Source organism: Uloborus diversus, unplaced genomic scaffold, assembly GCF_026930045.1.
Source record: "Uloborus diversus isolate 005 unplaced genomic scaffold, Udiv.v.3.1 scaffold_15, whole genome shotgun sequence".
Taxonomy (NCBI): domain Eukaryota; kingdom Metazoa; phylum Arthropoda; class Arachnida; order Araneae; family Uloboridae; genus Uloborus; species Uloborus diversus.
Genome location: NW_026558209.1, coordinates 267,354 through 282,679, shown reverse-complemented (window position 1 = coordinate 282,679; position 15,326 = coordinate 267,354). Strand labels below are relative to the sequence as shown.

The 15,326-nt window shown below is 33.5% G+C and overlaps 2 protein-coding genes across 2 annotated transcripts in view; one reads left to right on the top strand and one right to left on the bottom strand.

Annotated features, from left to right (window-relative positions):
- Positions 1-13,458, bottom strand: part of LOC129233023 (U1 small nuclear ribonucleoprotein A-like) — a 38,331-nt gene extending 24,873 nt beyond the window's left edge. The window contains exons 1-3 of the mRNA XM_054867105.1: positions 13,251-13,458; positions 6,878-7,050; positions 7-232 (exon numbers count right to left, since the gene is read on the bottom strand). Of these exons, the coding sequence (XP_054723080.1) occupies positions 7-232; positions 6,878-7,050; positions 13,251-13,317 (466 nt within the window). The 5' untranslated portion in view covers positions 13,318-13,458. The remainder of the gene's footprint in view (positions 1-6; positions 233-6,877; positions 7,051-13,250) is intronic.
- Positions 13,459-13,981: 523 nt separating this feature from the next.
- The window catches only part of LOC129233018 (60S ribosomal protein L12-like), a 29,199-nt gene continuing 27,854 nt past the window's right edge, over positions 13,982-15,326 (top strand). The window contains exon 1 of the mRNA XM_054867099.1: positions 13,982-14,153. Within this exon, the coding sequence (XP_054723074.1) occupies positions 14,117-14,153 (37 nt within the window). The 5' untranslated portion in view covers positions 13,982-14,116. The remainder of the gene's footprint in view (positions 14,154-15,326) is intronic.

The following is a 15,326-nucleotide window of genomic DNA, read 5'->3' as shown; positions in this document are numbered from 1 at the left end:
ACTTACCACTAATATGAGAAGTGCGAGTGTTGGAAACCAAGTTGTGGGCAACGGAGCCAGGCAATAGGCCCGACTGCAGAGCCTGGTTGACTCCCTTTTGATCTTTTCCCTTCCGCTTCTGTTTCTTGGATTCGGTTCCATCGGCACCGACTTTACTCTGATTGGAACGTTCGACGAAAGTCCCCTTGGCCTTGGCGATGACGTTCGAGTCCGACTTCGCGTACTGAATCCTCTGCATTAAAAAAATCCAGGATTAAACGTCATTGTGAGTTCATCAAAAAATACCTGAAAGTTTCAAAGCGAGAAGGGGGGGGGGATCTTTGGCCCCTATTACTTAAGTGCACCTATGCCATAGTATTAAATAGTTCTGAGTCAAAATAGTGTGTGTACATTTGATTAAATTTTTAATGGATTACAAAGTTACTTTTGAGCTGGTGTTATACAAAATTATCTTGACATTTGTCCCTCTTAAGGGATAGGTGTCCAGGGGCGTAGCTAAGGGGGGGTTTTGGGGACAAACCCCCCCCCCCCCCCCCGAAAAGTTAGTCTCAAAAAAAAAGAGAAAAAGAAGAGAGAAGAGAAAGAAAAAAAAAAGAAGAAAAGGGAAAAATTCCAAGCGATTATACATATATATATATATATATATATATATATATATATATATATATATATATAAGAAGTAACCCCCCCCCGAAAGTCGGGTCTAGCTACGCCACTGTAGGTGTCCATCTTAAGGCTCTTGCAGGTATATTTGATGAGTATTATATAATTTTAAAAAAATGGCGGAGGTAGGGAGATAAAAGCATAACAAAAAAAAACATAATTCCGGTATTTTCGGACATAAAAATACCGGAAATACGTCCGAAAATACTGGAAATTCGGTAAAATACCGGAACACAATCACCCCTGCGTCATTGTAACGAAATACTTCAAATGCAACGTTGCATAAAGCTACTTTTTACAGGCAAATTATCTATGTAGTAAGTTATCGCCCTAAAGCCAGGGCTAAGGCAGAAGTACTTAAAATACACCGCCAGCTCAGTTATTCCATCCAAGGACTGCAGTTTCGCAGTGTTGCCAGATGGTCAAATCCAGATTTCCCCAATTCCCTTCCAACTTTTCCCCCAAAAAGAGATGTTTTCTACCAAAATTCCCCAAATGCAAAAATTATTTTTCCACTAATATTTTCATAAAATGAATCCTCTAATAAATGACTTCCTCTAATATTTTGTCTCTTGAAAATTTTTTTTCCCCCAAATAGCCAAATTTTCTTATAAAATTCCCCAACTTTTTTTTTCTTCACATTTTCGCTTTTTTTTTTGTCTTCTTTATTTAAAAAAATCTTTTATTTAAAAAATCTTTTATTTAAAAATATCTTTAAAAAAATCTTTTTCCCCGAGGTTCTTTTCTCCCCGAGGAAAAAATTTTTCCCCAAAGAATTCCCCTCAAAACCCATTTCCCCAAAATTTCCCCAGAGAGCACCAGATTTCCCCAAAATGGGGAAATTTCCCCCAATCTGGCAACACTGCAGTTTCGTGCTTTTTAGCACTCATCGGCCCGGAATAGGAATCACATGAGCTGGAGGCGAAAAATCTCTTAAGGGGGCCAAGAGAGCCAAACAAACGGGTAGCTAACGGGTATCTTTCTTTATCTTTACTAATAATAAAGCTGAAAGTCTCTCTGTCTGGATATCTCTCTGTCTGAATCTCTTCCTATCTGTCAGGATCTCTAACGCGCATATAGCGCCAAGACCGTTCGGCCTATTTTCATGAAATTTGGCAAAGAATTAGTTTGTAGCATGGGGGCGTGCACCATTAAGCGATTTTTAAAAATTTGATTTTGCTCTTTTTCTATTCCAATTTTAAGAACATTTTCCCGAGCAAAATTATCATAAGATGGACAAGTAAATGACCAAGTTATCATAACGTGGAACCGTAACGTGGGCAAGCCATATTGGCGAGAAATTCATCATGCATTATTTAAAAATATACAGGGGGACCAAAAGACCTTTTAATTTTTTACTGCAGGCAAAGCCGTGCGAGTGCCACTTGTCATAAATACAAGCGCCTGACCGAGAGATAAGAAATAACCAAATATTTTTTTCTGCTTGCATTTACTACTCTGCTTCTGTATGTATACATTTAAACTATGATTTTTGTATATATTTATTCAAGAACACTCTTCATCACACTTATTTGTACCCGTTTCACGTATCAACTAGTTACTCACGCAGAACATTAATGCGAATTCCGTAGCATAATATTCCACATAATGCAAATTCCATAAAGTTGAGCAAAGCTAAACCAACGCTGTTTGATACAAACAATGTAACTACTACTTCTTGACGCAAATTTAAATGCGAAAAAAAATCTTTTTCCCCGAGGTTCTTTTCTCCCCAAGGAAAAAAATTTTCCCCAAAGAATTCCCCTCAAAACCCATTTCCCCAAAATTTCCCCAGAAAGCACCAGATTTTCCCAAAATGGGAAAATTTCCCCCAATCTGGCAACACTGCAGTTTCGTGCTTTTTAGCACTCGTCGGCCCGGAATAGGAATCACGTGGGCTGGAGGCGAAAAATCTCTTAAGGGGGCAGAGAGCAGGGCTGCGGAGTCGGAAGGAAAATGACCGACTCCGACTCCTGGATTTTTGAAACGCCCGACTCCGACTCCAACTCCGACTCCGGATTAAAAAATATTTTTTTAATTGTATTTTTTCATTTCCCTCTCTCCCTTCAGGGGAAGGGGAAAAACCTTTAAACAGAGATTGAAATATCATTTGTTTTTTAAGAAAATTTCGCATTTTGTTTTTTATCGTAAACCCAAGACGCATACAACGTTATAAATTCAATTCAAAAATCAAATTTTCCAATAGTTACGAGTTTAAATGTGAGATGACTTAAAAATCTCTTTAAAAAAATTGAAAAGGATTAGCTATAATTTGCCCCCCCCCCTTTAATGTTTAACAAAAATATATTGATCAAATCTTGTGCTTTCAATTTTTGAAAGCTGTAACTTGAGAGAAAAAAAGCTTTTTTTCAAAGTTCAAGTTCTTGAGAGTGGTTTGGTCCGTGTGATACTCATCTGGTAGGTGACACCAAAAGTTAATTTCAGAGTTAAAGCAAGCAAACTGAAGGACGGCTACAGAAAGTTCAAGCTAGATGATTGCCATAATGGCAGTTATTTTCTCATTAGTATACATATTTTATTGCCTAACATTTCAATTGGTAGTCAGTTTTTAAAAAATGCAAGGAGAGTCAGTGAAAATGAAAGAAAAAAAGAAGCCCGGAGTCGGCATGTTTTATAACGACTCCGACTCCGACTCTTTTACCCCAAAATCAGTCCGACTCCGACTCCACAGCCCTGGCAGAGAGAGCCAAACAAACTGGTAGCTAATACTGAATTAGCAAACCAGATGAGCAATCGCAGCAATGGTGCGGTTCAACTCAAAGATTGATTCCAAAGCATGGTACATTGTGTACCATGTTGTACACAAAACAATGTTGTTGTTTTTGTGTACCATGTATTTTGTGTACAAAATACCATGCTTTGCTCATGTGATTCCTATTGCGGGCTGATGAGTGCTAAAAAGCACGAAACTGCAGTCCTTGGATGGAATAACTGAGCTGGCGGTGTATTTCAAGTAAATTATCTATGTTTTTATTAGCATCTGTAATTTAAAATTGATAAAACTGTATGAAACATGTGTAAAGAACAAAAATACAATATAATAGTGCCCAAGAGTGATCAACAAAACACTTATAGCTTGTCACAAACTAATGCATAAAAATGTTTTGCACAGCATTCTCTAAATATCAACAATTTTAGCATGATTCAGTGGCTTATTTGCTAAATATCGCCAAATTGAAACCAGATTCGAAAAATCCGTTTTTTTTTTTGTCAAATTTGTCACCAATTTGCCCATATATCACCAAGTTGTTTTTGTGTATCCAGGTGCTCATATGACCAAGTGACCGGGCCAGAAAAAACCACTTTCATTTCATTCAGGGGTGAGTAAAATGAAAATGTAGGCCGAAATTTGATAGGAAAATTCCCCCCCCCCAGTGGCGTAGCTAGACCCGACTTTCGGGGGGGGGGTTACTTCTTTTTAATATATATATATATATATATAAATATATATATATATATATATATATATATATATATATATACTAGCAAAAATACCCGGCGTTGCCTGGGTCAGTAATAATTATTAGAAAAAATCGTTACTTGCTTTTGTTTTCTGTTTTAAGTAAAAGAATTTAAAACACATCTTTTTGACGTGATTAAAAATCGAGTTTCTTCCTTACCCATAAAACTAAAATAGCAATCAGTATAAAAACAAATTAGTATTGATTAAGAAACGAAAGCACTATATTTAAGCATATACAAATTTAAAAAACATGAAATTAATCTTCTCATGTTTAAAAAGATTAATCTGTTGATACTTTTTTTTTTTAACATGGAGTCGAAAACCTTCTCTGTATGGCTAATGAAGTACGAAGTGATTAAAAAAAAGTACTGCGCTCGTAATCCCCTTATACTTGCTTTAGTTATTTCGGGAAATTTCAATCATTGTGGCTCTTGGTGCGATTTTACCGAATTTGCGAAAGTCGTTTCGAGGTACCTTCGATGATGCTCCCCCATTCTTTCCTTACTTTGTAAAACGATATGATATTAATTTTCGTTACAGAGATATCGTCGCCAGATGCTGAGATATTTTTGGTCACCATAAAATGGCGCTAAACAGTTTCATCCCAAATGTTACCAAAATAAGTAATAAAATTTGGTGATTGTTTGAAATTGTGCAAAAAGGAAAATTAATGAAAGTTTTTGTGCTGTTTATGGATTTGCCTAATTTAGTTGCTGGATTATTTAACACAGTAAAAAAAGTCTTTTGAAAATTCTTTGATTGGCGATATTTTCTTTACATGGTGAAAGCTGAGAAACATTATGACGTAGTCTTCGGCTTCAAAAACAGCAACGTTGAAAAAACTGCCAAATGCATCAGCTACGGAAATCTTTCTGCAAAAATTTTGGCGATCTGCTGGTTGTTTGGATAATGAGTAAGTGTTCAATTAGCATAAATAATAATAAAAACCATTAATTACTTTAAAGTTCCGTTTAAATGGAAAATCATCAGCCAAATCATGTATTATTTGCCAATCTTGTGCAAAAATCTTACTTCAAGATTTGACTTGAGAAAAGCCTTGAACAATCACGAAAAGCAAAGAAAATCAACAATACAACAATTGTCGCTATCGACAGGGAGTTGAGATGATACACTAAATACTGTATTGAGTTGAGGAAAGCCTTCGAACATGGATCTAAAAAGCTCATAACTCGTTTTTTATTCTACTTAGAAATTTCGAACAGGTGTCATCTTCAGCAGAAAAATCAGAGCTTTCGATGGACATATAATGTAAATATGTGCAAGTATTTTTTCATCCCAATGTTAGAGAATTTATACAAAAATTGTGTTTTATTGCCCCCCTAAGGGGGTTTTGCCCCCCATAACGGGACGAAAACTACCCTATGTGTTATTCTGATGCATAAGCTATATTATTGTAAAGTTTCATCAAAATCCGTTCAGTAGTTTTTGCGTGAAAGAGTAACAAACATCCATACATCCATCCATACATCCATACATCCATCCATACAGACAAACTTTCGCATATATAATATTAGTAAGATATATATATAATATTACATATATATATATAATCGCTTGGAATTTTTTCCTTTTCTTTTTTTTTCTTTCTCTTCTCTCCTCTTTTTCTCTTTTTTTTTTTTTTGAGACTAACGTTTCGGGGGGGGGGGGGGGGGTTGTCCCCAAAACCCCCCCCTTAGCTACGCCCCTGCCCCCCCCATTAGAATACTTCTTTTACAATGAAAAGGGAAGTAAAAATAGTACAAAATCGACTTTAAGAACTAGGTACATTCTATTATTATACTGGAATTAAAATTTTTGTAGGCTAAAAGTTTTTTTTTTTCAAACCTTACCATAGCTCCAGCTACAGGGTAACAATTTTTAGCTTTATCAGCTCAATTGCTTAGCATTCGTTAAAACATTTTAAACACCCAAATCTGATAAAATTTGAAAATTTTGGATGCAGGGGAAATACGTTTCGCATGTAGAAATAAAAATAACGAAAACTAGAAGAATGAGTTCAAAAAATACCAGGGTTCGTTGATTTAAATCAGCTTGATTTAAATTACGAAAACCAAGTGATTTAAAAAAAAAAAATCATTGATTTAAATCAAGGGATATTTTAAACAAAATCATTAATTAAAATCAGTTGATTTTACTTTTATAAATTAATTTAGCCTTTTTAGAATGCATTGCTCTAAATTTAACTGCACTGCTTTATACTATCTTAACTTCCCTCAGGCAAAACTACATAGATCGCTCTTTCTGTGTGTGTTACAGATTTTCACTCTTGCAATATTGCTTTAACTCAAAAATTACAGTTCAAAACAAAATAAAAAAAAATTTGCAGTTTTTCTTATACACTGTGACTAATGTAGTTAAGAAAAGTAATTGCTCAACATATAAGTTAACACTAAAATCGTACATGATGACAGAAACCGGATTTTTAAGCAAAGCATACAACAAAATCACATCTTATCAAAGCAACATAACATATGTATAAACTTTAAAAAAAATTATTGAATGGTTAGGGAACTTATCTTAATTTTAAAAGTAAGCTAAATGGATTCATCTATTGTATGAAATATATTATGATTATAAATGTAAAGTAATTAATATCTACAAAGATTTTTAAAAAATCAAAAACAACAGATTTAAATTTAAAAAATTCGACTTATTTTATATTTTTTGAATTAAAAAACAAAAAAATCACGAAACCTGACAAATACTCACCATTGGCTTATCATAGAACGGGAATCCCTGCATGGAACGAAGAGCATTCGTCGCGCTGTTGATGTCCTTAAACGCCACAAAAGCTTGACCCCGCATTTTCATCGTCTTTAACGCAACTACGTCTACGATTTGTCCAAACTGTGAAAATATTGCATAAAGCGACTTCTTGAGCTCTGTAAGTAAAAAAAAACTATACATTAGCAAACATTACAAATGGCAAGGCACATTATTATGACGTCCAGTGCTTAAGAATATGGATATATGTTGATGCAAGTCGAGTTTGTTCATTTGATAGTTGTAAGTTTTACATATCTAATGGCAAAGGTTATGCCACTGGCTTGAGTAAGCAATCTTTTCCAGGGTTGGCCGTATTGGACCCAACTGGGTTGGACCCAATGGGTTTTTTTGAAAAAAAAAAACCATTAAAAAACCCATTATTTAGCCCACTTTTGGGTTTTTTAAAATTTTCTGAGAAGTTTTTTAAAAAATTAGTTAATTTAAATAATTTTACAATTTAAACTTTTTTATTTGTTCTTCACGATGGATAATGGACATTAAAAAATTCAACAGTCTCAGACATGATTTGTACTATTTTCAGAGCTGCCAACTGATATGAAAAAACCGTAGTTCCCAGGGGTCTGTCCAGGATTTTTCACAGGGTCCGTTTTTTGTGAAAAATTAAATAATTTTGTGAAAAATGAATAAATTTTGTAAAAAATAATTAATTTCGCAAAAAAAAAAAAAAAAATTTGTTAAAAGGAAATTTTATAATTTAGAGATGGCACAAACTGCATCAATTAAAGTTGAGTGTTTTCCTCTTCTATGTCAAGAATATCATTTTGGAGTGTTTTTCTGATATTTGGCGGGGGGGGGGGGGGGCATCTCTCTCTTAAGTATCAATATTTATCTACCATTCTACATTTTGTTAAATTATACTACAAATATTTCTGTTTAGTATTTAAAATAATTGTAACAAAAAAAATAAATAAATAAAATTCAGAATAGGGTTCAGCATTTAACTTTGTGACCCAAGACACTCTTAAAAAGCACAGAATTTCGTTTAAAACGTATAAATTCCGTGATTTTAACAAAAATAAAAAGTTATTTCAATTGTTTACCTCTTAACAAAGCGTAATAAACATCAAAAATTCGAAAAATCGGATTCCGATAGCGGATGCAAAGAGATCGCAATTCTCAAAGTGAAGGCATCAAAAGTATAAAAACGACTTGTAAAAGAAATATTTTTAATAAAATTATTTTAAAATTGCATTTTAGAGTACTATGATAAACATTTCATTAACATCTGTGGACACAGTTGGAGCAAAAAAATAAATAAATAAATAAATGAATTAAAATAAACCATCTATTCAGCATTTTAATTTTTGACTCATAACAGAAAATGGAATTTTGCTTTAAAAACTTGAAATGAGAGTTCTAACAGAATTAAAGAGACTTTTCATTTATTTGCATCCTAATAAAGCGAAGTTACCTCTTAAAAGAACAAAATATGACTCTCATAGATTTAAAGGATTGCATTTTTCAAAATGTAGACATCTAAAGAAAAAAAACGGTAATTAAAAGAGTTTATTTAAAGTTAATCATCCTTGTTAGCATCGAAAAATCAAAACTCATATAATTTTCTCCCAAAATAACAATTAAACATCGCACCGCACTGTAAAAACGCAAATATTGACAAGCTAGTAAAATGAGAATATTTTCTAATCAAGTCATTATAAAGGTTCAACGCCAGATGCTAAGTGGTGATAATTTTGAAGTTGGTAACCCTATTTGAAGCGATCATATTTTTCCCCCACCCTTACTATCCTTCTTCAATTTTAAGTTCATTTCGCAGATATATATTATTATTGTTTATTAAATCATGGGCGGGGAGAAAAGTGCTTACCAATGCCTTTTTAGAAAAGTTTACAACAACACCGCTGCTAATTAGCTGTGATAAAACAAACAAACAACCACTATATTTATTTGGCAGCAGCAATTATTTATCGCTTGCAGGAGCATCGCAAGAGTGCCGATTTTTTTCTTTCAAAATTAGCCGATTTTGTATAATCTGATCCCTCTAATTTGACTTCAAAAAAGGTTCCAAAAATTATCGGTTTATACACAGAAATATGCATTGTTTTGCTTTCAGATTTGCTCTTTCAATTAACAATTTGTGAAAGATCTGACCTTGTTTATCAGAATTTTGTGAAGGGTCCGTTTTGTTTGATCGGGATTTTGTGAAAGGTCCGTTTTGTTTGATCGGGATTTTGTGAAAGGTCCGTTTTGGTTGATCGGATTTTTGTGAAGGGTCCGTTAACGGACCCAAATATCCTCTGGCCAGACCCCTGGTTCCTCCGAACAAAAGTCTAGAATCATGAGTCTTTTCATCTATATAAGCCAGGTTTGGCTGGATTGGACCCAATTGGGTTGGACCCAATGTTTTTTTTTTTTTTTTGAAAAAACCCATTTAAAAAAACCCATTATTTAGCCCACTTTTGGGTTTTTTAAAATTTTCTGAGAGGTTTTTTAAAAAATTAGTTAATTTATATAATTTTACAATTTAAACTTCTTTTTTATTTGTTCTTCACGATGGATAATGGACATTAAAAGTGAATTTTGAACTTTAATAGTATTTCTTAACTCTTAACGGCATTAAAAAAATACTTCAAAAATTTTAAATAAATATATTTAACTTTTTTCTTTAACTGGTCAATAAATAACTCAAATTATCTTGACTAAGTCCTGTCACGTCTCATTTTCTCAATATTTGTAGATTGTACAGAGGAAACTACTCTAGCTAAAAGGCTTTCATTTGAATTATTTTCTGCTAACCAACACCTCACAAATCTCGAATAAACAAGGTGTTTTTTTTTTTTTTAGAAATTAACAGGTGTTACAAATGGTCGGACAGAAAACAGAATAGGATGTACAGTATTTTCATTCTCTTACGAAAAAGCTTAACAATTCTTACTCTGTACACAGAAATAGAAAAATGGGCAACATAAAATTCAAAGAAATGTGTTGATTAAGCTGGAATTCAATAAAAAGGGATTTAAACTACTTGAGGTTCTACAGTAGTTCTTGCATAACAAAATGAAGTACAATAAAGTAAAATTCAAAAAAAATGTAGTAATTAAAAACGAACAAACAAATAATAGATTTTATCACTCTAGCTATCACTAGAAGTAACTTTGCTTTAAATGTTGATAATCATAGAAACTAAAAAATCTGAAGCTCTACCATTCTTGGATTTCGCCGTCTTTATATTTTCCTTCAGAAAATGCTGAATTTTACAACTTTTTTTTACCCTAAGACAATTTTGATGCTTTGTCCATATACTTACGCTAGAATATGCTACAAGTGCTCACATTTTCCCTAAAGAAAAGACAAACATTTCTTTTTAAAAACCCAGCTTCAGTTGGGTTTTATTTAAAAAACCCAAAAAAACCTGGGTCCATGGGCTTTTTTTTTAAAACCCGGGTTTTTGCCAACCCTGATCTTTTCACAAAGAATATTGTTTATACAGAAGTTTTGGGCATTAGCTGAGTTTTGCGGTATCATTCCATTCTGGAAGATTTCGATAATTGGAAATTTGACGATCCTTGTCCATTGGCGTCAATTTTTTGCATCAATTACCAGCGTGGGAAATGTTGTTCTTTTGCATGACGTCAATACATAGTAGGGAAATATCTATTTGCATAGGATTATCACAAAGCAGGGAACTGTTCACGAATGAAGTCTCAATTTGAGCAGGGGTGATTGTGAGTTCATCAAAAAATACTTGAAAATTTTTTTTTTTTTTTTTTTTTTTTGGGGGGGGGGGGTAATCACTTAAGTAAATCCCTATTACTTAAGTGCACCTTTGCCATAATATTAAATAGTTCTGAGTCAAAATATTGTTTGTACATTTGATTAAATTTTTAATGGGTTACAAAGTTACTTTTGAGCTGGTGTTATACAAATTATCTTGACATTTGTCCATCTTAAGGGATAGGTGTCCATCTTAAGGCGCTTGCAGGTATGTTTGATGAGTATTATATAATTTTAAAAGATTGCGGAGGTAGGGAGATAAAAGCATTACAAAAAAATATATATATAATTCCGGTATTTTCGGACATTAAATTACCGGAAATACGTCCGAAAATACCGGAAATTCGGTAAAATACCGAAACACAATCACCCCTGCTTTGAGGTAGGTTTCATAAAATTGGAACAGTTTGTGACAAGGAAGAGGAAAGGAATGGCAAGAGGGACATACAATGGGAGAATGTGATACATCACTCTTTTTAATTAATAAGAATATTTATAAAAAAGAGCATGACATGTTACAAACTGAAGAGGTAATGAAGTTTAAAACTTTGTGACAAAGAGGGTTAAGGGTCACAAAATGTTAAAAAAGCTTTTCTGATTTATTTAACCACTAGCTGTACCCGACGCGCGTTGCTACGCCAATAAAAAAATACATCATTATGCTGATTTTTATGACAATCGGTTGAACGGGGCAGAAGTTGCTACTCTGCAGTGCCACCTGGTGGCGAGAGGCTTCAATGAGCATATGATGTACCTTCTCCGTGGAAAAATACATATATATATAGCAATTTTCATAATAATCGGTCCAGGTATCCAGTGAAGCCTCACATTTTGTACTCACGCAGTTTGCAAGATCAATCCATCGCTAAAAATATCAAATAGAAAAAGTTTTAAATCCCCCCGTTGCATGAAAAGCCATAAAACAATAAATTTATTTGTTCAAACTCGAGAAAAATGGCTTCTTATCAATGAGATCGAATTAATTTCTGCAGCCGATCATTTTATTCGTATTTATCCAATGGATTGTGACTAAAATTGGAATAAAAAAGGAACTATCGATCGGATTTTTTCCCAACTGGTCTATAAACATTCCCAGTACCCAAAATAACAAACGGTGAAAGTTTCAGCCAAATCTGCCGGGTAGTTTTTGAGTTCATGGATGACGTACAGACAAACATTCATTTATACATATATAGATAAACAAATTACAAAGGAACTCTTTAAAATTGTCGACTGTTTGAAATTTTATATTTCTAATGGCAAAAGTCGAAGCAACTTACTCAATTATAGTAGACTTTTTGTAAGTGATATTGTTTAAATAAAAGTTTTACACATAAAATGAGTTCTGATGCATTATTTTGTACGGGAAGATTTTGGTAATTGGGAAATTGGTGATCTATATCTGTAGGCCTCAAGTTTTGGCACCAATGGCAGCGTGAGGAATATTTTCCTTCGCATACTTAACCAAGAGTATCACCCCTACCTTGAGGGATTTTCCATTAGAAATTTTTCCAAATTGAAGCTTTAAAACTCAAGTGTAGGACATTTTCGACGACATAACGGAAAGTAATGGGGTTTGGAGGCCTTCCGCCAGGTCATTTTTCAAAATTTAAGTTTTAATAATGCGATTATAGACATTTTAGGTAGTGTTAGAAAAAGAAATGGGTACAGTGACTTTCCTCCGGTAATTTTTCGAAACTGAAGTTCCAAAAAAGCTCTATTTTAGAAGGCCTACGATTTAGAAAAACTCTTTAACCGGAAAAGAAAAGGAAAAGCTTTAGGGACATTCGAAAAATCTCTATAATTTAGTTGAGTGGGATAAAAGTGATGACCCCCCCTCCCCCAGTATGGGAAATTTTGATACGTAGTAGAGGTAAGCTAAAACATCAACCACCCCCTTCTTGAACAATTTCTGGATTCACCCATGTAATTTACTGTTATTAGGGTTTTCTACATAGAACAAGTTTTAAACTAATAGCTGTTTTACCAGCTGCGCCAACAGAAAACATTAATCACAATTTAAAAAAAAAACATTATTTACTGAAGATCAAAACTAACGCTGGCTGCCACTCGTTATGCGATGACTGAAGAAAAAAAGTGGCACTAAAATATCATTCGCCACTTTTTCCAACACCACTTATGGTAACGAATAAATACCTTTGTGCTGAAAATTAGAACAGTTAGTAATCCAACGTTGTGAAGCACAAAAATTGCAAAATTATTGCAAAATTTATTGCATTTTTTGTGCTTCACAACGTTGGATTACTAACTGTACTACTTATGGTGTTGGAGAAATATTATATGTTATAAATGGTCGTTAATGACATTAACATTAGTTTAAACAGGTAAATTTTATGTTGTTGCGACAATTAAAAACCCAATTTCTCGCTCAGTAACTTTTTCGGGCTTATAAAAAATAGGGATTGAAAAAAAAAAAAAAAAGAGTGGCGACTAGTAAGTTTGCTTCTATATGCCACAGGCTACCAAAAATACCCCAATCTTGGTGTTCAGTAAAAACATACTATAACAAAAACTATATCTTTAATACAACTGGCTAACTCACCCTCTTTCTTTATTTTCTCGTTTAAATTATTTATATAAATGCTGTTGTTTGGTCGTACATCTAACATTTTGGATTGGAATTAGCAAACCAACAAACAGAAAATCGCACTAATTTCAACGTCAAGCGGATAGTGAATTACTATTCTATTTATTTTTTTTTCAAAGCGCCGGGGCTTAAGCGAAAGCGTAATCAAAAAACATGCTTCACACTTATTGCCAGATTTCCTATTTCCTATTCCGAGTCACAACTGACTACAACTGTATTTATGTCGAGGACTGCATACTGAGTGCTTTGCCTCCATAATTTTATGTACAGATAGATGGCAGCACTATCACCTGGTCGAACAGTTAATGAGAATTTAGAACTAGTCCAGGAGATAATAGCTACCTGGTCTGGCACCCCGAGAGGTATCGTTTCACTTGGAGGACATTGAGACCACGATCCTATTTGACGTCGCCCAGTCCCCTTTAATGACGACGGTGGGTCTTCGACCATCGAGGTTCGAACTCAGGACACTCCCCCGAATCCGACACTCTACCGATCGGGATACCACGGCCCATTGCCAGATTTAACATTAAAAATTTTGAACGATTCACGATTGGAAAATACACGCTTAAAATCAGAAATGAATACATTTTCAAACTAAATCAATAACATGTTAAATCAATCATAAAAACTATTCAAATTAAATTGGCGTACTGAAAAAACGAATATATTTACAGGACTACACAGTTCCTAAACTGTAACCGCGTCCAATATCCGCCGTGGACTGACGAAATTTCTCATAGCGAATCCACTTTCAATCTTAATTAATCCATCAAAAAACTTTTTATTTAACTTATTTTTTACAATAAGTTGAAAGTAAAATGCCTCCTAAATTTGATCCAAACGAAATTAAAACAGGTGAGTATATGTCTTAAGTTTTATTAGATCAATCTCCATGTTGTGTCAAACTGAATGGAATGTTATGCATTGAAATCTGTTCGTAAACAAATAATTTTAAGTTGTTTCTGGAAAATGTATTCTGTCTTTTTGTCATTTTTTTCCAGAAAGATGTTTTTCGGAACACAAATTGTTACGCTATGCGCAAACTTATACTTTGTCATAATTTAATTTACTGAAAGTTGATACCTAAACTTGAATTCAGTAATTTTTAATTAATCGTCATGCATTTTATTTTAGTGCTTGAAATACAAGTTGTTTTTCACTATCCATAGTTAAGAAAAGTGCCTTGTGCGTGTGAGATTAGTAAATTTCTCCCAATTCGAAGTTCTATGGCAGAAGCTTTCAAGTTGGGGATATCGTGTCACCCTTGCTCTGGGTTGGGTTTTTTGCCGGCAAAAAGGTATTTTTGCCGGGACAGTGGAAAAAACGGCAAAAACCTAATTGCAAATAAAGTAGCATTATAGTGTTAATAAAGAAATAGTAACAATATAATATAAATAATGCACTTTAATATTTTAGCAGGGTTCGTACGCTCCTTATAAACTCCTGCTTTGTAAGAAAAGAAAATAAGGGCCCTTAAAACTCCTGACTTTTGCTATTATCTCCTTACAAACTCCTTATTTTTTTATTCTACATGGCCTTAATGATGTTTTTCTATCGCCAATCTGATAGGAGTGATTACGTTGTACCTAATTTTACCAAAATTCCGCTATTAATTCGTCTGCTAATACCGGAAATCTGATTTTTTCATTAGACAAATTCTTCCCCACATCCGAATTTTTTTTTTCAAATTTATGACGATTATGTAGATAGTTATTTGTAAAATAACATCTTGTAGATTTGTTAAAGTACCATTCTAAAGTTTTTTTTTTTTTTTTTGCTTCTATAAATTCTTTTAGTACCCCCCCCTCCCCCTTGCATTTGAATTTGATACCGAGGCGGCTCACGTCAAAGAGAATGCAGTAAATGCATAATTTACTATAATTTTAATATGTTTGTGCATTCAATGTTTTGTATGAAAACAATAATAAATAATATTAGAGTTGTACATATTTTTTCTGAAATAAGTTTTTAAAAATACCTCTTTAAACAGGTAACTAGTCCTTAAAAAATAAAATGAACTCCTTAAAA